The following is a 23394-nucleotide window of genomic DNA, read 5'->3' as shown; positions in this document are numbered from 1 at the left end:
TGGCCAAGGTTCACTGATGCAAACGAGGGAACAGTTAATGCTGGTTCAGATAAAACGGTGTCCGAACACACAGTTCGTTACTATTGAGGCTGGTCAGAGTAATAACTAATCTTTGGCTTAGGAAGTTTTTATCTAGCCAACTGTATAGAATTATAGTTAGATTTTGGGACCGCTCCACAACCTAAAAGTAACGAATTTTGTTTTCTCTACTTTTATTTCAACATTTAAATTTTGGTGTAATACTTTTAATATAAACCAGAATTTTGTCCTCCATGCTGGATTAAATGACCTCAACTATTAGAAGATTAAACAAATAAACACTGGTATGGTTAGAGAGCGTTACACAACCTTGTTTAACCACAGAGAAGATGAAAGGCTTTTGGACGACGTTATCAGATAATGGGCAAAGACGCCCAGTGTTTTGTGCTCGTTCACATTGTTTCCGTCGGGTTACAAAGGTCACAGGGATTAACTGATCGGAATCAGGTGGGCCGTGCATGTAGAAATTGCTGGGATTTTCAAACATTAGACATTGACAACAACAAATTTACTAACAGTTGTCATTCTGCATTCCTTACAAGCTCAATTAGTGAAAACCTTAAAGGTAGCCCTAACACCAGACATCGCGGATTAGGTTAAAATATTGTCTTTACTACCTTCTGCATTGTAGGCGGGAAAACAAAATGTATTTCGTATAAAAGGAAAATTGTCAAGATAATTCATTTTTTTGCGCCGTCATTCCCAAAACCTATTGCCAAAAGATAACTGACCAAACACATGCAAAGTTTCATTATTTTGCAATTCTGAAATGTTTTACCCTGAGAATGATGTAACACCTGCAGGTCATTTAATTTCTAAAGAATATGTTTACAAATCCATGCAGTTTTTTTCCTTTTTTTTTTTTTTTTTTTTACATGCCCACATGCCCATGATTCCTATCAGTTAAACAATCATTCTGACCTTTGCAACAACAAAGTGAAAGAGCACAAAAACTCTGAAGGACTTGACCATTATCAGATAATGTTGACCGACGGCTTTTAACCTCCGTCGTGTTTAAACTGGACTCCGGCTTTGTGAAACTCTCTCCAACTCTGCTCAAGGTCAGATGCAATCCGCATCCTGTCATGTTCCATTTCCAGAGAGAAATTCCCAAAGGCTTGTGTGTTTCATTCCAGCTATGACAGACATGCGGTTCACGTGCTGGCTGAAAGGCCGCACCACTATTTATAGCTGATCAGGACACACCTAATAACGGCCAGACAAAGTCACTGTGCATGGAGAATTAAACTTCTTAAACCGTAATCTATGTGGAGATAAAAGCTAAGTTAAAAAAAAAAAAATATATATATATATATATATATATATATATATATATATGGGGGATGGGTGCATTTATATCACATTTGTAAGGCTTCCATAAATATTATATAACCTTTCACAAGCTGTTTTTATCTATAATAATATCCAACATTGTTTTTTTTTAACTCATCAACACATACCAAGTACGACACTGAGGAGTCATCTCTCCAAAGTCCACCCTTACAGTATTCACTCAGCTGATCTCTGGCCTTCTTAAATAGTCTTACTAATATTACATAACTGCATAACTGTCATAGACACACATTTGATCACCCTTGCTCTGAAAGTCTGTTTTTACAAATGCAGTTGGTTCATACTTTTCACAGCTGCGTAGACGGTGTCACCAAGCTTTATGAGTATTATGTTATTAATATCTTGTGACAAGAATATAATATATAAACATAACTATCAATAAAAGCTTAAAGATAGCTGATGGCTATTCCGTCTGGTCTAGTGGCTGTTGTGCTTGAGTTAAGATCGAAATGTTCCCAAACATAGGAGACTTCCTGTGAAGTAGCGTGTATTTTGTTTTTCTTTTTGTAGATGGGTTGACATTTATTTCATTTTTTTTTTGGACTTGCATAATTTTTTTATTTTATTCTGCCTGATTCGACCATTTTTGTGTTTTTGTTTTGTAGTGTTTTGGTTTTTATTTTGCCTTTGCTTTGACTTTTGTATGTTTATTTTTTTTGTCAGTGGGTTTAACAAAAAGACCTTTTATAATAAAGTTAAAAAAAAAGTAAAAAAAAAAAAAAAAAAAAAAGTTTACATGGACATTCCAAAAACCAGGGATTATAATGAAATGTTTGCTGAATTAAGAAAACATAAATCCTTTGAAATTGTTCAACCAGTAAACAATGTAAATTTTCACTTAAATGAGTTCTTAAAGTACAGTAATTATTAAAAAGGCAATTAAATAACTAAAGCAATTCCCTAAAAAAAAAAAAAAAAAACTGAATTACATGTTAGAATTTGTCACTTTGTTCACTTTTTGACTATGATACCTATGATGCTGTAAAGAATGAAGAAAATTAGAAGAGTGAGAAGTGGAAACTTTTTTTCTTTATTTTTTTTTCTCTCATACTAAAACTCACTTTTGTAAAAACATAAATTGAAAAAAAGTGAGATAAAAAGTTAAACGCTTAAAACAATTCTCCTACAACTCAAAGAAAAAAAATTATTTACACAACAGCATAATACACATAATTTTAGTGTAATTACCATCATTTTTATAATATTAAACAGCATTGTTGTGGCAAAAAAACAAAACAAACAAACAAACAACAAAAACAATAGTAACAAGAGGTAGGGTCAATATCTGCTTCATATCTGATGTTCAGAACCGACTTGGAAAAATATGCCATTCCCACCAAACAGACAAGACACACACAGACAAGAAAATAACACATAAATCATATAAGGACTTAAGAGATGAAGCACTTAAAAAGAAAAAAAAATTATAATAAAGCAGCCACTTATGTGAAATAAGGAGGGGCTTAAATATGATGGAGGGATAAAGTGAGGGAGTGCAAAAACATGAGCACCGGAATCCAAGTGGTTGTTAAGGCAGTGTGAGCAACTCCATGTCCCGATTCCCTCAGCTTTACGTCTAGAGAAAGGAAAACACACGCCACACACATGCATACACATATGCGCGTGCACACACATTCTCAGTTTTACTGATTTAGTGTGAGGAAGAAAACACCTGCAACACTTTCGTAACCTGTCCTAATGCATTCATAAGGCGTTATACACAGTGTTTAAAAACAATTATTTGTGAAAAACACATTACAGTGAACAATTTGTTAACATGACGTGTTAAAAATGATGCTTGTACGCGAGTTTAAGAAATTGACAAAAATGTACAACAGGCGTTGAAGTCAATCCGGGACTTTTAAACATGCAGAATGTACAGATCACAAGTTATAAGTTATAATCCCCTGCTACATTAATGCACTTTCATCTGGGTAGGAATTATTTCGCCCGGGTTCATCATTGACGGGCAAAAATCTTCCTCAAAAAAAAACCAAAAAAAAAAACATTTGCATCATTGAGATGTTTTACTGCAGGGTCTCTGCCTGAAGTCTTCTGTAAATGTCACTTGGTTTTACGCCTTCATTCAGTCCCTTTAAGACTTGAACGTCCTTTGTAAAATTACAAAAAAAAAAAAAAAAAAAATTCAGGACAGAACAGGTCTGAGTATAATGTAAAGCCAAATATAAAATAGTATACAAGCTGTGTTTCTTTAACATTAATCATGTTCACTTAGCTATAAAGTGCATTTCCATAAACGTCTCATGGAGCGCCTTATAAATGCATAACAGATGTGGCCTTATAGAAAGTGCACCACTAGCACGGCCATGTTTGATGCTTATAAACCCCGATTAATTTAGAAGAAAACTAAAAATTGTTAGATATACAGTATAGTACTGCAAGTGTATTTGGTTTGGTTACTGCGAGTGTCTAATGTGATCAAACAACAAGCACTGAAAGAACAATTTACGGTTACAAACGCGCGGCTTTCTACGCACTCGAATGCATATTGCATGTAAATTCATACCGCTCCTGTCAGAGGTGCATAGGCTGCGTTATTCATTTTAAAACGTCTGCATAAAAGGAACTTATTTCTGACCTGGAGATCTTTCATTCACCTGATATAGATTACGCTTTCGTTCTTCTTTTAAAAAAAAACAAAAAAAAAACTAAAAACAATTTAGCTATATTTTAACAAAATCATATGAAAGTCTGAGGAAAAAAAAACAACAACAATAACAAAAAAAATCCAAGCCCTGCCGGTAATACACAAATGGTGTATATTCTATAAGCACCAACAGCGATATTTGGCGTTTAGTGAAAATGAGACTACGGTGGAAAAACACATAAGGAACACTAGATTTTAAACTTTAATGATTTTATTTACACTTCACGAGCACCTCGACTTTGCTAATTTACTGTTGTTGTTTTTTTTGCCAACGTAAGTTTTTTCCACCACTGCGCAATCCTTCACTGTCAATACAGACTGTGCTTTGAATGTTTTGCCTGATTCAAATGAAAAAAATCTAAAAATCTGATTCAACATCACTGTGATTCAAAATCCAAACATCACTGTGACTGATCACTTCATGAAAGATGAACATTGTGATGAAGGTGTATTAGAAATGGGGTGGAGTCTAACTGGGGAGGGGGGGGGCGTTTAATAGGAAGAATGGTATTGATTGGTCCGATGGTGGGTTTGGTTAAAAGGGGCGGGATCGTGATTAGTGCAAGCCGTTCATGATGTGGTTCTGGTGAATGTCCAGCGTGCTGCTGTGGTCCTGGTTGTGCTGATCCGGGTTTAAGTCCTCCTCCCTGAGCCGGGCGTTCTTCCGGATCTCGTCCAGAGAGTACTCCTTTAGGATGGTCCCATTCTCAAACACTGTCACAAGCATATCCTGCGCAACACACACAGAGAGAGAGAGAGAGAAAGTTTGTTAATAAAATTTGGTTAATATTTAACATTTTTGGTGCAGTGGATTTTTTTCCTTGCTTAATATTAATAGATTTATAAATCCATATGTTCCCCCCCCCCTTACCTCCTCCGGTTTGCCAGCGCCCCGTTCCACCGTTTCTATAAACCCATCCGAGTTTCTCCTCAGTGACAGACGACCACGCTTCGATCCCTTAGAGGGGTCCGTCACTGGCAGCTTATACACGTCCATCTACACACAAACATATACACAACAGATGTAAGACTTATGTAGGAAATCTCTCATTTAGATAAACAGATGAAAGTCTTCCAAGGATGACAGTTTTACAACGCGATGGAGAGTGATCTTCATGTCTCACCTACGCTTCACAGACAGGGACACAAAAAGCAAGAGACGGAAAGGAACGAAAAAAGGAATAAATAATTTAATAAATAAAATGAAAAAAAAAAAAAATAACTCACCCCCTTTCCGCTACTCTCCACGTAGCTGCATTTGAACGCACAGTTCAGCGTGTCTCTGTTGATCTTCTGGAGCAGGGAGCTTCCACAGCCGAAGAACACATTCTCTGCACTCCAGCCCTCTTCGCTGAGCTTTCTTAGGATCTAGGAAAAGCACCACGCAATAATATTGTTATTCAATAATAAAACTAGATAAGATGTTTAAAATATTTTTTTTCTAAGAACTTTAAAACTACATTTGGATTTACTTGTTTAAAAACTTGTCAACAGAATAAAACAAGTTCTTTAAAGGGTTAAAAGAGTTACAGTCAAATAAAATATGATTGACGGACAGAGGGGCTCTGATAGACAATGCCTGTGCAGCCTTTGAGTGTCCTATCCTGCATCTTGTATAAGTCACTTGATCCCACGATTTTTAAAAGGAAATGTATGTCTTGATCCAACATCTGGGTTTATTCCATATAGTTTAAGCATTGGTCCTATCCTGATTGCCATATATTTTTGATGTATTCATTTAAAATTTTAAAATCTGTGTAAGGTATAAAGCATTTGATAAGTTGTTTGGATAATGCTTCTTTGGCAGTTTTGTCTGCTTTCTCATTAACAGGGATTCCTGAGTGCCCAGATATCCAACAGAAACCTATGTTAAAATTACTGGCTTCTAAGAATTGACACTAATTTGACACTAGTTTGTGTTTTGTTGTGTTTTTTTGGGAAAACGTTTTGGTTGTGTGTAAAACCCTGCACTACAGCACCACCATAAGGCCCATCCATCTTCCCCGAGTGTTATTATTTTACCTTCTCGACTGAGCAGAGATCGATCCCGTCGCCCTGGATGATGCGCAAGTATGATGGAAGCACTTTATAGCCTACAGAGTTCAGAGAAGAGCTAAAACGCTCCTCTAAAATCTTTATCACCTGCAGAGAGAGAGAGAGAGAGAGAGAGAGTTTACCATTTGATTAATTCAATACAATTTTTTTTGTATAGCGCTTTTTACAATAGCCATTGTCGCATAGCAGCTTGACAGAATCAAAAGAGAACGATGTGTGTGAATCAATATGAGCAGATAACACATATTACACACAGCTACGTGACAGAAGTGCACTAAAAGCCGTCTCAGGCAAGTGTCTGCTATAAACAGAAGTTTTGTCCATCCTTCCTCTTTTGAGTCCTATTTCTCTTGTTTCTTCATCCTTTATTCCTTAATTTTTACCACTTTTTTACCATTCCTTGCCATTTCCTTTCCTTGTTTTCATTCTTGCTCTTTTCTTTCTTTTGCATCCATTCTTCATTACCTTCCTTCCTTTCTTTGGTTCTTCCCCTTACTCTTTTTTTTTTTCCCTTCGTTTTTCTTTTGTCCTTCCACTTATTGCTTCCTTCTTTACTGCCCAGCTTCCTTCATTCTCTCATCTTCTCGTTCCTTTCTTTGGTTCCTCCTTCCCCTTACCTTTCATCATTATCAACTTCCTTCCTTCCCTGTGACTCTCCTTCCTCATTTCATTCCTTCCTTTAAACTGGACCGAAACATAACTCAAACTCAGATATTTATTTTAGATTTTTAAAAGCAACCCATAAAGAACTGGTGTGCCAACTTTAGGCTTCAAAAAATGCAGCAGAAACCACAAGTATACAGAGATCCTGCCTTTCTAACAGCCTAATGTTATTCTGAGCGCAGAAGACTGCATGTCTTAATAAGAGCATCCAGATGTTATCCTGTGAGCAAAATTAAAAAGTCTTCCTTCGGGTTCGTTTTTGCTAATTGCAAAAGGTTTCATTCGTGACACCACCGGTTCGGGTCACCCTGGCCTCAAGACCCAACCCACCTCCAGCAGCGTCTCTGTGGGGTCTCCTGAGTCAGGCCGGATGACGAGGATGGAGTCTTCGCTGCGCTCCATCACTCTTTCCTTCAGCTTGTCTCCCCAGATGTACTTGCACGCCTTGAAGATGTCATAGCTGTCGCTGACCACCGCCACTGGGCCTGAGGGGAACTGGTCCAGCAAGTACTCATACGCATCCTTCTCTCTGCTCCGGCCCCAGGAGATGATGGTGCTGCACAACACGCACACAAACACACAAATACAATAATAAAATTTGAGAGGTTTGTTTATTATCTCTGAAATGGTTATACAAAGTCTCAACGCCTTTAAATCACGAGGGAAATCCCGGATGTCTATTTTTTGTTCAATACACGTAAACTACTTCCGTGATTGAAACATGAAGTAGAGCGTGAGTCAGAGACTTCCTGTACTGGTATTATACAGTATAACTGGAATGTTTCGTGTATTTGTTTGTCTTCGTGTCAGTAGTAAATAGCAGTAACAAAAAAATAAATAAAAAGTCTTACAGATTAACTATTTAATAGTTCAGGAACTATGAACATTGAATTAAATTTTTCATAAATAAAATCTAAAGTTTATTATTGTATTAGTATTATTTTTTGGGATTTCTCAATATCTCTTTTGCATATTCTTCTAAATGTCTTGTTTTCTGTAAGTTTTACTGTATGTTTTTATTTATTTTTAGTATTATTTTCTATTAATTGTTTTTTCCACCCTGGTGGTTGTTAGGTTGGGCAACTCTTGTCTGTGGTTAGATGCGATTACAATTGCTGAGTGCAGCCTGGAGGAAACAAACACAGCGACTGAGTCAATCTTCTAATAAATCTGCCACTTGAAAATTGTGTGTGTGTGTGTTTGTGTGAATGAGTTTCTGGGAAATGAGTCAGTGGCAGATGTTTTTAATAAGAGCGTTAGGTGTGCAGAAGGCCAAAAATTAATCAGACGTCAGAACGTTTAGTTTGGAGAACGAACATGCAGCAGAGAGAAAGAGTGTGTGCGTGTGTGTGTGTGTGTTACCTGTGCTCAGCAGCAGGTATAGAGAAGCCAGCCATGGGGCAGTTGTAGTAACGCTGAGCCATGAGGATTCCCGCCACAGTGTCCGTGCTGGAAAAGTTCACCAAGTGTGCGGCACCGCCCAACGCTGCTGACTGTGCACGTGTGTGTAAAAGAGATGGGAAAAAAAACAAACAAAAAAAACAAACAAACAAAAAAACATGTCGTTAGAGTCACATATGACGGAACACTAACAAAAGAACCACTGCAAGTAAAACATAATGCGTATAAAACAGGAAGAAGTTAAATATCCATGTAGCCCTGTCTCGGCCAAAACATGGTATTAGTGCTAAAATGTTTCTTAACTAGTTGAAAAAGTGAATTTTTAGATAGGACCATCGTTGTAAATATACATAAACATTTAAATTTTTATCAGATAAAAAGAAACATATTTGCTAAATACTATTTCATGCCCTTTGATGTCTGTAGTGTCCGGAACTTTTTTGAATTCAAATCTTTCAACAGTCTTAACTGTCATTCAGATGAAACTCTGCCAATTTAGATTTCACATAAAAATACATCAACCTGAAAAAGTGTATTATTATAAAATTAAAAAACTTAAGAAATTGCAACATGAATTTGATATGGTTACAGACACTACAGATATATATATAAAAAAAAAAACAACAACAATTGAAGTAGCACTTTTTACAAGTCATATGCGTTTAGAAGCTTACACCAATTTTAGTATAAATACCCATAAAGAAATATGAATAATTTGCATTTTAAATTATTAGTATTGTTTAAAGTGAGACAGTACAACTCTAAAACTAATAAAAATAGCTGTTTTTGGAGCACATATAAAATTATCTTTTCAAAATGGCTGAAGTAAGCAACTTGAAATTTTTAAGGAAGTAAGATTGGCAACTTGCATGTTGCATAAACTTCAGAATTTGTTCCTTGGCACACACATTTCCTGTATTACATGTAAAAAAATATATACATTAAATTAGCACCAATACTGTGTTTTGGCCGGGTGCAAAATCATTACACAAAAAAAAAACGAATAAAATTTTACTGTTTATATAAAAAGAGGTGCTCGTTAACAATATACATGTTTATTTTTATACACCATATATGGACTCGGGATGATTTATGGCAAAAAAAAAAAAAAAAAACAAAGAGGAAGAAAAAGAAGAAGAAGAAAAAAAAGCGCCTCTTCACTTGAGAATTCATCATCTCAGTTTGACATCATTACTCTCTTTGGCACAGACCATTAATCCACTTAAACACACGCCTGACAACACACTGACACCCTAACACATCTTAATGACAACCAAGAGAGAGAGACAGAGACAGAAAAAGGACACAAAAGCATGAGACTAAGAGATACAGAGTGAGATAAAAGTAGAACCCGGAGACAGAAAAAGACATAAATGGTGAACATTAAAGAGAGAAAGGAAGTCAGACAAACAATATTTACTTTCCCAGGAGAACACAGACAGGGAAAAAAGAAAGGCATGAAACAGAGAAAACAATAAAGAGAGAAAGGAAGAAAGTCCGAGAGACTTCACACAAGTTCCTTGGCATCATGAGAAACTTGTTTCCTTTTGTCTTAACTCCAGAAGAGAGAAAGAAAAAGATAGAAAACCGGAGCAACATAGTCAGTAAGAGAGACAGAGAGAGACCAAAAGAGAGAGAAAGAGATGGAGAAAGAGCAAGGCTGGTGAAGGGAAGGCTGTTTAACACCTAAATGAGAGAAAGGAGGTGTTTCAGGCCAATCCCACAACATTAAATATAACATTAAACAGATAAAAACACGATGTAATACATCGCTCTTTGACGAATTACAAACACACAACATTCACTGGACTTGCATGCCTGTATAACGCACTATGTGTAACTGATCTTTGGGATTACGATCCCAGAGCCTGCAAACACAAGCAGCGCTGACAGGAAGTGTAGGACTGTGAAATCTAACAGCTAATCGATCACGGGCGAAGCAATTATGAAAATTATGACAGGTCTGTGAGGCATCGGACTGGGAGATCAATAGACTCTGATAGGAGGCTTTCCTTCTGCTCGTATCCAGAAGGACGTGTCTCATTGTCTGTCCTAACCCTGTGCCTCTGACCTGAACTACTTATTGGCAGCGAAGCCAGATGCTCACACACACACACGTTTAGATCTAAACCTTCGAAAAAGTGTCACAGAAATAAATAATAAAACCGGCAATTTATATTAACTCAAGTGTAAGTATGCGTGTTTGTGAATCGACTCCAGAATGCACCACGGTTGACCCCTACCTCCTGAGAGGAGACTCCTCTGTAGCCGAAATCATGCAGTTTGAACTCCAGACCCTCCAAACTTCCCGTCGTAGCTTTCAGATACTTGGCGAGGATCTTTTTGAACTCCCGGGAGATGGTCGCCACGGTGATGGGGTACCACATTTGGACCAGCATGGTCTGAGGGGACAAAAAGCACATGTGGCACATGAGTCAGAACAGTGTGTACCTAAAATATAATGACTTAAAAGCTTAATCATCAACTGTCACCATGGACTTGCAGCATGACTAAAACAAACTTAGACAAAGCTCAAAGGACGGAGGACTGGGAAAGAACCTGCTTATACAAAGAATCTGCTCATTGTCTAGGTAGGGGGGGTGGGGGGCGGGGACTGACTGACAGATCAACAGACTGGCCAAGCTAACCAAAACAAAGACTGACAATCAGATCGACAGATCTTTTTGTCGATCTGACAGATTCACCAGATCAAAAGACACTAAAATCCAACAGACTGAGAGACAGACTAACAGATTGGAAGACAGATTACCCGAGACAATCCAACAGGCTGGAGGACAGATTACCAGAGACAAACCAACAGACTGGAGGACAGATTACCCGAGACAAACCAACAGACTGGAGGACAGATTACCCGAGACAAACCAACGTCAGACAGACATATTAGCAGACAGACAGACAGACCGACCAACTAATAGAGCAACCAGCTTATCAACAGACAGATTAAGCATGAAACACTCCAATCATCTGACCAGGAGACTGGTAAACAAATTGAATAAGGCATGGCATCCAACTGACAAAGAGACAGACAGACAGACAGACATGGTATGTTGACTGAAACAGACCAACCAAGTGCAGCCTCGCTGACCCTGAACTATTATAATTGATCAAAGTCCTGTTTCACAGCCGCGGCACCGGCCAAGTAAGAGCTGGAAATGAAAGAGCCCGAGTCACTTAGTTGCACAATAGTGGCAACATTGTGTTTAGGACACGCGCAGCATCATAAGAGGGAACATTTCAAACTAGGGTTGCAACAACGAAATTCCATAATCGATTCGTTGTGTCGCACGACGCGTAGACATTTGACTATTAAAAAACTTTTGTTGAGCGCGGAGCGGAGTGAACACACTCGGTCTCGCGCACTAATGCTAGCAGAGTTCGCGCTTCATAGACAGAGCGGAGCAAATTATTATTTTTTTTTTTTAAGTGGAGGTACAGGAAAGACAGAGAAATCCGGAATCGGGTAAATGTCTGCCCTGCTGGGTCTTAGTGCGCGTCGCTTACTGGTATAGTCAACATCTGTGCACGTGTGTACTGTTCACTATAACACTGTGACCGCGCATGTGTGTGTGCGCGCATAAAACCTATTTTATTTTGTGTCTGTATGCGTGTGTACAGCGCGCGTGTAAAACAAAAGCATGTCTTATTAGAGACGTTAAAAATCCATGTTCTCTATCTGCTCAAGTCTTTGCCTGCCGTGTGTGTGTATGTGTGTCTGTGCGCGCGTGCATCATTAGACACCATGCTACTACTTTTGCCTTCACACACACACACTCTTTCTCTCTGCTCTACACAGAAACACTGCTCTGTCAAGATTCTTTTCAAAGGTAAAGTGCAGGTTAGTTTGTTTTATTTTTACTTTACAGCAGTGATTCCGTTAGTGTGCTTTTAAAAATTTCATTTGGTTTATGAGTGTTTTGGAATACGAGCCCGCTTCCGTAACAAATTATCCAATAATAATAATCCAAGGTTCCACTATATATATTTGGCAGATGTAAAGCATACATGTCTATGTTTTTTGTTAGTCCATTTTTATTTTATTTTATTATTATTATTATAACAGCTCAAGAAGCAACATGTTCGTGCACTTTCTAAAGATTTTAGTTCTGTTTTTGAATAAAGGGTTGGAAATAAATGCTTTTCTTGTTTTTTTTTTGTTGTCTTTTTTCTGATTAATCGAAAAAAATAATCGACAGATTAATCGATTATTAACAGAATTGTTAGTTGCAACACCTAGTACACACTGTGACTCAGATTTGGTATTGCAACAAAACAAGCGGTGACACTGCAAATAACAAACATCAATCCATGCATCCATACATCCACACTGTGGTTCTCAAATAAACAAAAGCAGTAAATAAGAGGCTACCTCTATGTAATTGGTGAGCCAGTAGAATTCAGGGTCCGTGTTCTCTACAGTGAACAGGACGTTCCCCCTCGGAACGATCTTCCCCTCAGGAACGGCTTTGATGCGGATCGGGAGACGACCATCGTATCTCTGAGACACCAAAAGAAAAGGAAAGAAAAAAAAAAAAAAAAAGAGAGAGACGCGGGTGTTAGCACTCAGGTGGAGAACCACGGAGCGGTGAAGGTGAAGCCGGGTACCGTCCTACCTCTAAGAGTTTCCTCCAGCCCTGTTCGTCAAACACAGACTGCCTGAAGTGCATCTGGTAAAACACTTTCGCCTCCTGAATCTTCTCCTCGGTGACCACGCATCCTGCGGAAAAAGGCAGTGAATGATAAGTTTAAGACAAAAAAACATCACATCACATCATACAACCCTGCTGTTGATTAGTTTCCATTGATTGCGCAATATAAACAAACTAGCTGTGAGGAGACCTGCCGTGCTCCTTCTGATAAACGGGTTCGCGAGCCTAGGAAAGTGCAGAAAGGTCACGCGGCTGCGTTTCACAAAGCCACAAAGTCAGCTGTGATTACACAATTATGCTGATGTAGCGTGCCTGCCTTGCACAAACAGAGCTAATTATGAAATAGTGCTTTCTATTATGTCGTTATCATACAGGGCAAAGGGATTAAATCGAATTAAAAGATGTGCATTAGACAAGTAAGGGCCTGTCTTTCATGTGAAAACGGTTGTGCTGTCTGACCTTGTGATCAGTCAGGTACGGATGGATGGATAAACGCAGGAAAACAAGAGGGACAGCAATGTGTGACAAACACATAACCCTGTGAGGTGTGAGATGGCTGTGATGTCACACAAGGTTTCAGTATTGTATTGATCTACACAAAAGCCAGAACTCAAGGTTTGACTGTGAGGTTGCAAACTAGAAAACATGAGTCGTGCTTGCTGTGGCATCATAGACATGCCTATGATGTCATAGCTGATGTTGGTCTCAATGTTAAGTCTATGGGAATTTTTGGGGCAGTTTAAAAAAGAAAGGTCATAGCATTCATAAGTCGACGACAAACGGTGCGGGACTAGTTACGCGCCAAACTTTTGTACAGAAAAAAATAATAATAAGCCTAAGAAATAACAATAATAGTGCTTCGCTTTGCAAGCACCACTAAAAATGTATCTGTAGGTTTTTGTAATCTATGTTTTTATCAGGATAAAGAAAAAAATATTTAATAAACGTTTCCATATTAACTTAAACATTTTACACACTATGTCATCCGTCTATTAGAATTATAATTAAATTTTTGTCCCCTCCAATTTTCACTTTTCTAGTTTTGAAAAATGCCACTCAAAAATCTTTTTTTATTTGAAAATACTTCTTATTTTAACTCATCCAAAAAAGTATTTATTTAATATTCTAATATTACCTATTCTACTTTATCACGACAAAATGTGATGCTCGTCGTCAGTTCAGTTTGATGTGTCACAGTTTGGAAGAAATAATGGCCACCATACTAAAACTAAAAACTAAAAGAACAAAAAAACTGTAGAGTAAAAAATATGTATATTTTTAGCAGTTTGGAAGTTATTTAAAGCGGCTTATAGGTGGTTTGTGATTCGTAGTACTGGACCATAAAGTCCAACCATAGAATGATTTTATTGTTAAAAAGACAATTTGTGTTTTGTCTGTTTGTTAAATCAAAAGTGAGATGCCATATAAGTACACCAGCGTAGGTCATGGTCATTATAAGTGTTCCTGATCTGCACACACGTAATTCTTGCGTAGTACAGTAATGTTGCACATTTGGTACCGGGCAATTTCGGAATGTTGATAAAAAGTAGTTTCAATTAAACATTTGCTTGTTTTTGCGCCACATGTCGCACTTTCGAGATAAATACCTGCAATGTATTTCTTCAGGAGGTACTGGAGGCCGAAAAACACCACTTCGTTGAACTGAGACCCTTTCTTGCGCCGGCACTCGAAATAGGAATACACTTTGTTGAGGTCTGGAGGATATTGCTTGTAGTGTGTGATCTGGAAAAGACAAGACAAAAACAAAGACCAAATATATAAAAAGAAGAAGATAAATAACGCTCATAAAAAATTTTTTCCTCTAAAAGTTTAATTCCTCTTATACCACCATACTGAATCGGTCACAGTGACGTTTTTATTACTAAATAAGGAACAATTCAGGCTTTTTCTAGTTACATTAAATGCACTATGTGTACATTTTAAATGTTCCCCAAGGAGTCAGACTTTCACTTTCCTTCTCCTAAAGTTAAAAAAAAAAAATGCAGCATGTTCTTTTTTTTTTTTTAAACAAAAGCACAGACTTCCCCCACTCACAAGCTAAATATAATGATGTGGATATACAACATGGATTCCTGTAAAGTACTGTACGCTATTAAAAAGACACATCAGCATATGTGTCACGAGGAGGGAATGTGAATTATTTCAGTCACACAAAGTGCTTGTTGTGCTTCACATGAATTCTCAAATCAGGAACGACAAGCTTTAAATCCAGCATGCGGCCAAGAGATTTACAAAATGCAGCAACACTGCAGCTCTGGAGCTCCTGTTCACTGGAATATGAATATTATTGTAAATATTAATATATTGTTATCTTTACTTCCAGTAAAAGATAGACACAGTTAGTAGTGAGGTCAGTGATCTGGATATTCAGTGTATTAAAAAAATCTGCACTTTAATCACAAGATACAGTCGTGACGGGTCCAAAGTCGATTTATTCTGAAGCACAAACACTGTTACGTAACGATGTAAAAGGAAACAGGAAAACAGTTTAGCGTGCGATACAACGGATGGATATTGGAGATAAAACTCTGCCGAAATCACGACTGATATGTTAAGTGTCGTAAGAATAAATGCTGTGAAAACAAAATCACTTGCCAGACGGCATACCAGAAAATCGTACCTGAATCATATGTCCCTTCTGTTATAGAGAAGAAAACAACAACGTAACGATAACATAGTAAAGACAACTCGAAATTTAGAAGAATTACACAAACATGATACAGCATTAAATAGTCATGGGTTTGCACGCATGTGTGTCAAATGTTGGCTTGCTTTTGTAGAAGACAATGCTGGATTTTGGTTTTTCTCCAAAGATAATAATAAATAAAAAATAAAAAAATTTTTTTTAAAGAATGCTGAATTTTTTTTGAATTTTTTGAAAGAGCTTGCTGGAATATTTTCTCATTTTGTGCCAAAAAGAATTCTGGAATTTTTGCGTTTTTTTGTGCCAAAGTGAATCCTGGAACCTTTAAATTTTTTTGCCAAGGTGAATGCTGCAATTATTATTTTTTATTTACCTCCAGATAAAATATTGCAATGAAAAAGAAATCGAAATGGGCCATGAAGCTGAACTCAAACTAGTGCGAGAGAGTGTGTAAAAAAAGAAAAACAAATCAAAATTTAGAAGAATTACACAAACATGACACAGAATTAAATAGTCAGGGGTTTACATGCATGTGTCAAACGTCGGCTTGCTTTCGCCAAAGAGAATGTTTAATTTTCCCCCTGAAGAGAATGCTGGATTTTTTTTTTTTCTTTTTTCAGAAGAGAGTGCAAATGTTTTTTCCCGAAGACAATTTTGAAAATTCTTTTTCCCCCCGCAGAGAATGCGAAAACTTGTGCTTTCCAAAGAGAATGCTTACAAGCTGAATATAGTAATATGGATATACAACAAGGATACCTGTCAAGAACTGCACGCTATTAAAAAGAAAAATCAGCATACGTGTCATGAGGAGGGAATGTGAATTATTTTAATCTTTATTTATTTATATATTTTTTAAAGAGAATGCTGGAATGTTGTTTTTTTTTTTACCGAAGAGAGTCCTGGATTTTTTTTTTTTTTTTTTGCACCAAAGGAAATCCTAGAACTTCTTTATTTTTTCACCTAAGTAAATGCTGCAACTTTTGCAATACACTTCCAGATAAAATATTGCGAATAAAAGGAAACCTAAACAGTTCATGGCGCAAAACTCTAAAACTAATGCATGTGAGTGTGTATATAGTCTCTGTGGCTTTCGTATGTCAATGAACACATCCTTTGCCATTTAAACGTGATTAAAAAAGGCGCTTGTCTGACATCCTCCAATTACATCTGACCTTTCCTGGCATGTTTCCAGTCCGAGCAGGTCAGATAAACACCAAACAAATGCGGTGTTTGCTTTTTTTAAACCTATGGCGTATATGATCTGGACGGGCAAGAAATAAATATTTAAAGAGATGTCATGTGACCTGATCTTCTTGGGTAAATCATAAAGTTTAAACTTAAGTAAACTTGATGAAATGTTGGATGCACGAGATATATTGTTTAACATATTGTAACATATTGCCAAAAAAGATGTACAAACTTCGGAAAAAGAAAAACAGTATGATGTACTTTATCTTAATATAATATTCAAAATATATATCAATGTATAACGTGTAGCAATACATTCAGCATTAATATATGAAAAATGTTTTTCTTTTTAATGAAGCGTGTCTACATTTTTTGGCTGAGGGTTAGTGTTTTATATATATAATTTTCATTTTTTTAATTTAGTTTTTAGTTCACGAGTTCCACAACCCAAAAAAAATTAATTCCTAAACAATCTTCTTAAACATTTATCGCTTTTCCCCATAATATTTACTTCCCTCAAAACCCTGTTTACACACAAACTTCCAATATTTCTGACCAGAGCGCATGCATTACCACAGGGCGCGTGTCAAACCGCACGTCCTGCACTACCAACTACCTACACATCACATCAGCACGAACCCTGTGGTAACCATGGTAACTAACTATTCCGCTGTAATACCTAGGGCGTCAGAGTGTGATTTGGAACGGGGCCCACGTCGGGACTTAGATTCGCGCTTTAATTTCGGTTTCGTTTCCTCGCTCCAGAAATGTTTCCTTTATTTTGAATTCCTCCCAAAGGGTCGTTCTGAAGACTTGAGATTAATCCGCGGAATTAAAAGAAAAAAAAAAAATCATTAACGTGTCCAACGAGAATAATTTTATCTGTACAATAACCATTGAACAGTTGTAGAAACAGTGCGGCGCGTATATGGGTGGCTTTAAGGTAAGAACCTGACCTAGACAATATTTTCGTGCGTATTATTTATGTAATACCAAAACAACATAAAATATTTCTATTTAAATACATAAAAAACATCAAAATATTGTATTAATAGTAGAAGACAATGTCTTAATATATATTACACCACGTGCGTATAAGCTGATCTACTGTTTAAATTATATCTATTTAAAGCGTTTTGATGCTTACCGTAAAACCCTACAACCAAGCGCACAAACTTGTATCAACGCTAGGTGAAGCTAACGCTAAAGCGGGTCATTTAAAAGGAAAGGAGCGTACAGGCTGGATGGGAAAGGTGTAAATATTAACTATGTGAAAGATTATGTGTTAAACATTACGTTATAGTTTTAATATAACGCATTTAAGGCACCTACATAGAGGTACGATCATGAAAAATTACAACAAGGGCAAAGGAGAAAAAGAACAGCACAGCAGGCTAGCTAACAAGAGCACTATAACTGAGAATGTACAGGTTTGCGGTTTTCTAATGATAAAGAAATGCTAATTATTGTTTAATTTTCCTTAAGAAATTCTTACCTTGTATGAATCTGTCGCCAGTAAAAAATTATAATCCGATGCTGCCATAGCTGAGCTGTAGTTAACGTGTTTATATAAAAAAAATGAATAAATAAAATAAATTGTTGTCCTGGTTCAAACCGTAGCCTGAAACGGAGAGCAAAATTACAACGCGTGAAAGATAATATAATGTTCTGTAGTCTGGATGCGTATGCGTGACTGTGTGCGCGAGTCTGAAAATAATCACGCTTTGAGACAAGGGGCGGAGTTGTGTGACGTAAGACGCGTTGGCGGGGACGTCTAACGTAAACGCTACGCAAGGGGCGTGGCGTGGCGAATAGCCACCGTACAGACTAGAGGAGTGAACGGGGAAAGGGGGGTGGTTTCAAGCGAATACGGTTTTAGAAATGGGCGGGGTCTGCCAAACCTGAAGAGCGGGTTTAATGACGCCCAGTGACGCAGAGTGGCGCTCGGTTGTGGAAGAGGAGTTTCATTTTCCGTGAAATGAAGAGCGAAACTCTGGACCTGTGAGCTTTCGAGCAAAGTCCTGTTGCCTGATTACATCAAGCAAAAAAATTAGAGAGGGAGACAATTTAGTATTTGTTTTGAGTTAAATATTTATTTATAGATTGCAGTGGTTTGTTTTCCTCTTTTACATGAGAGAGAGAGAATTAGGAGGAAGAGGAGGGACAAAGTCAACTTACTTTTTATATTTATAGTTTCATACTTGATTCCCGACCAATGCTCAAACGCTTAGCCGCGTGGATGGCCTAGTACACTAGCTTTGACCATATATTTTAAGGGGGCCTTAATTTATGCCTCCTTAATTACCCGACTCCTTTACGACACCCATGTGGGCCTTAATATTGGGCTTAATGTTTTGTGTGCATATAATCATTCTTTCACTCATCTTCTATACCAGTGCAGACTTTGTGCATCCGGCGTAAAACCTGTGCCAAAGTTGTGTGCGGATCGAATGGTCCGCTGTGGCCACCCCTCGATGGGAGCAGCCTAAAGACTAACAGTGACATATTTCAATATACTGTACATCCATATTTGCCTGGAGTATTGCTTATAAATTAGCACATTGTCCTCGCATCTCCATGGTCGATGGTTCGAATCCTGGGTCGCGTGTGTGTGCGTGGAGTTTGGCATGTTCTCCCTGTGCTTGTTGGGTTTCCCGCAGGTATTCCAGTTTCCTCCCAGTCCAAAGACGTTAAGTTGATTGACCTTGCCTGCTTTGTGGGTCCTGCATTGGATTGGCACCCAACCTTGTGTACTCTAACTACACCTAACTGGCACCCAGCTCTACTGTACACCTTGTACCCAAAGTCTCCTGGGATAGGCTCCAGGCTTATCACAACTCTGTAAAAAGTATATACATGGTAAAGCAGTATAGAATATGAATGAATATTGCTTATAAATGTATGGTGAAGTATGACCTTCAGGGTTGTGGGTTTGAATCTTGCCCCTGGTCTGTGTGCATGGAGTTTGCATGCTCTTTCTGTGCTTTGTAGGTTTCCACCATGTCCCCTGCCTTGTGCCCTGAGCTCCCTGGGATAGGTTTTAGTCACCCCCCATATACCCCCACCTCACGACCTTATACATGGTAAAGTGGTTTTAAAAATAAATAAATGTTATTTCTGATAGGATTAACATTCTCATTCACTTGAAAAACATCATCTTGTATTTTTTTTTCTTAGTCACTGTTGAAATTGAAACACAGCCAACTCAGGGTCGTTAGCACAAAATGTCTTACTGTCAGTGCTCCAATAATAAATCTTGTTTAAAAAAAAACCCTTATGCCATCTTAACAAGCGCTTCCAGACAGGTGACACACTTAATCACTTAGTTTCCTACCATGCTCTGTGGTAAGCATAAATTGCTCAGCAGCTCAGGTTCACCACGAAGATGGTTATGCTGTGACAGGCATTTATTCATTGTTTTCCAGAAAAGCTTTTCTAACTGATCATCTTTATTCTCTCATCAAACATTTGCATTCACTTTCAGGATACAGGACACAAGGGATGGGACTGTGGATGAAAAGGAGCTAAATCCTACACTATGGCTTTTTACAGTCGCAACACATCAACCCGAATTGAAGAACACCTTTTGGCAGACTCTCTGAGTTTTCGTTAATGTTTCTGTTATAGAAAATTAATTAACATGGTCTGACTTTCTGACTGACCAGAACAGGGTGTTAAGAGGTAAATGATTTATTCTAAATGGAAGTAAACACCCTTTTAGAGATGGTTTAAGGCCAGAGTTGGGGTGGCGACTGGGAAAGCAGTTGGCATCTATGGGGCCATGCCAGCAGCATGATCGTAGAGTATAATTTACACCATGCCAGAGGCCTCAAATATCCTTTCACTTTTGTTTCCCTCCACTTATTGCCTTCTTGAGATAGCAGACACATTTAACACACCTTAGCAAACATGTTGCGTAAATGAGGGACAAAGTACAAAAAAGATTAAGTGGGTGTTGATCATGCACTGTATATAATGTGACTGTGAGTCACTTTGAAAGCAGTTCAGTTAATGCAATCAGAAGGATTAGTGTGGTTATGACATATTAGGTAACCCCAGATATGGAAGCCTGTCTCAACTCATTATTTCTTTTACTTACTTTTAATTACACAACTTTACTTTCTTTTGTGGCCTTCAGTGATTTGTGCTTTGGTGATCAGATAATATGTTATAAAACTATTACATTGCATAGTTACTTCCATTAATTGATCATTTCTAGAAAAGAATCAACTGAGTGGTATGAAAATGTTTCAGTGAAACAGAACGCTTCTTAGGTAAGAGCTTTGTGTTTTTTACCGAAGAAAGTTCTGGAATTTTTTTTGTGCGCCAAAGGAAATCCTGGAACTTCTTTATTTTTTCGCCAAAGTGAATGCTACAACTTTTGCAATACACCTCCAGATAAAATATTGCGAATAAAAGGAAACTTAAACAGTTCATGGCGCTAAACTCTAAAACTAATGCATGTGAGTGTGTATACTGTATAGTCTCTGTGGCTTTTGTATGTCAATGAACACATCCTTTGCCATTTAAACGTGATTAAAAAAGGCACTTGTCTGACACCCTCCGATTACATCTGACCTTTCCTGGCATGTTTCCAGTCCGAGCAGGTCAGATAAACACCAAACAAATGCGGTGTTTGCTTTTTTTAAACCTATGGCGTATATGATCTGGACGGGCAAGAAATAAATATTTAAAGAGATGTCATGTGACCTGATCTTCTTGGGTAAATCATAAAGTTTAAACTTAAGTAAACTTGATGAAATGTTGGATGCACGAGATATATTAACAGAACGATTCCCAGGAAAGAGCTTTGTGTGAAACAATGAGCCCTCACTAAAAGTCTTTCACTTTTGTTTCAGTGCTCGCACTGTTGTGCATTTTAAGGGGCTGCTGCTCGAGACTGTAAATGCCGACCACAGGATCACCTACCCACCACAGTTTGGCCCTTGAACAAGATCCTTGCATCTTCCACTCTGGAGGTCCTGACACTCATTACTGTACAGTTCTGTGCAATGAGCAAAACATTGGTTCCTTATTTTCTTATTTTCCCGGCCTCTATCTTGTCTTACTGTATAATAATCGTTTAGAGAGTTAGTTTCTGCCTCCATGTTTCCAAAACAAGCTAGTAGGCTGTTAATGGATTAGTGACTCTTATTTAGACTGGTGATTCATCCAGCATGTCTTAGTTCCCACATCGTATCCAGTGTCCTTGTGATACTGACAGTTTAATGAATATCAGTAGTGCACTTACTATAGTTTCCTGTATTTCTTTCTTTACATACAAACTTATACAAATCAAAACGGCAGAACAGATAACTTTTAAGGGTTCCTCCAATCGGACAAACCTAACAACCTACACTAATCTCAAGCAAATGTTTTAGATGGTTTTTAGGTTTTCAATTATTTTAATAAATGAGGGGTATTAACTCTATAAAACTTGAAGCACAGTCTCATAGAAAAACATTTAGATGAAATACTTCTTTTCTTAGGAAAAGAGTAATTTCAGGGATTTTTAAGGGTCTAGTGAACAATCAAGCTTCTGAAGTGCTTGGTGTGTCATCCTTTGTCATATGGAAACACAAGCTTATGCAAAACATGATCTTTAAGGTTTTCTTAAGGGATCATCGTCTTTGCATCCTTAAAATGTTCTGCTTGGTTTACTTAATGATACAGAAATTTACGTTTGGCAAAAAAAAAATTTCTTCAATTTTTAAAAGAGTTTAATGATGTTAAGTGCTGAAAATTTCTTTAAGGGTACTTTCAGGGTTTGCTAAATAACGAAAAGTTCTTAAAATTTGGAAAAATTGTTCTACTTATAGGAAAACATTTAGGAATTTTTAAAAGGGTTTAGTAAATAATTAGGTTTTCTTAGATTATCTTCTACTTAAACCTTTTAGGTGGCACAGTAGCATGGTGGTAGCCTCAGGGATTAGGGTTCGGTTCCCATCTGAGTATGTGTGCCTGTGGTTCATGGGTTTTTTCTTTAGTATTTTGGTTTCCTCTCCCATACAGATTAGGTTAACTGGCATTCCCAAATTGCCTGTAGTATGTGTATGTGTGTGTGTGTGTGTGTGTGTGTGTGTATGTGTGTGTGTGTGTGTGTCTGTGTGCCCAGTGATGGATTAGCACCCTGCCTGGGGTGTACCCGGGAGAGGCTCCACACCCCCTGCGACCCTGTGCATAGGATAAGCAGTATAGAAGATGAATAATTGTATAAATGAAAATTTCTCATAGTAAAAAATGTTTACCAGACAAATGGCTCTTTATGGGTTCCTCAATATACGAGGTGGTATCAAAAAGTTTCAAGACTAGTTTTGTAACACGCCAACAGATGGCAGCACAAGTGAGTGTGCCAAAAGACATCATCCTGTGTACATCAGGAGCTGTGCAACTGGTGCTATTCTGACCATATGCCACATTTTTTTTTCATTATGTACAGCAAGTTTGAATAAAGAGTGAATGTGAAATTCTGTATGAAACTGGGCAAATCTGCCACAGAGACGTTTGACATGATTCAGCAAATTTATAGCAATGCTGCGATGAGTCATTTGAGGTGTTTTGAGTGGCATGCATGCTTCAAGACTGGAAGAACATCAATGGAAGACGGCGAGAGATCAGGAAGACCTTCAACAAGCTCTACCCCCGAAAATGTTGAAACCATTTAGCTGCAGGACTGTTCAATCCACAAAACAATC

General features: G+C 37.7%; 1 protein-coding gene and 1 long non-coding RNA gene across 2 annotated transcripts; one reads left to right on the top strand and one right to left on the bottom strand.

Moving 5' to 3' along the window:
- Nucleotides 1-2435: 2435 nt before the first annotated feature.
- nampt2 (nicotinamide phosphoribosyltransferase 2) lies at nucleotides 2436-18434 on the bottom strand. Its single transcript, XM_053484063.1, has 11 exons — nucleotides 18195-18434; nucleotides 14454-14589; nucleotides 12811-12914; nucleotides 12567-12695; nucleotides 10423-10581; nucleotides 8141-8271; nucleotides 7109-7334; nucleotides 6083-6202; nucleotides 5288-5428; nucleotides 4932-5057; nucleotides 2436-4790 (listed from the first exon to the last, which is right to left on the bottom strand). The coding sequence occupies exons 1-11, from the start codon at nucleotides 18240-18242 to the stop codon at nucleotides 4617-4619; spliced, it is 1494 nt and encodes a 497-aa protein (XP_053340038.1). The 5' UTR covers nucleotides 18243-18434; the 3' UTR covers nucleotides 2436-4616.
- On the top strand, nucleotides 17216-23107 carry LOC128511285 (uncharacterized). Its single transcript, XR_008356174.1, has 3 exons — nucleotides 17216-17642; nucleotides 20184-20973; nucleotides 21559-23107. It is a non-coding gene; the product is annotated as an uncharacterized LOC128511285 (long non-coding RNA).
- The last annotated feature ends 287 nt before the right edge of the window (nucleotides 23108-23394 follow it).

This window comes from Clarias gariepinus, chromosome 23 (assembly GCF_024256425.1).
Source record: "Clarias gariepinus isolate MV-2021 ecotype Netherlands chromosome 23, CGAR_prim_01v2, whole genome shotgun sequence".
Classification (NCBI taxonomy): Eukaryota; Metazoa; Chordata; class Actinopteri; order Siluriformes; family Clariidae; genus Clarias; species Clarias gariepinus.
Note: the sequence above shows the minus strand (reverse complement) of the source record. Positions and strands in the feature narration are given on the sequence as shown.

Excerpts from the sequence above, each read along its gene's own strand:
- nampt2 (XM_053484063.1), bottom strand. The coding sequence starts at position 18,242 with ATGGCAGCATCGGATTATAATTTTTTACTGGCGACAGATTCATACAAG. Across the intron at positions 12,696-12,810 it reads GCTGGAGGAAACTCTTAGAG|AGATACGATGGTCGTCTCCC; the intron begins GTAGGACGGTAC and ends TTGGTGTCTCAG. Across the intron at positions 4,791-4,931 it reads GCGCTGGCAAACCGGAGGAG|GATATGCTTGTGACAGTGTT; the intron begins GTAAGGGGGGGG and ends TGTGTTGCGCAG.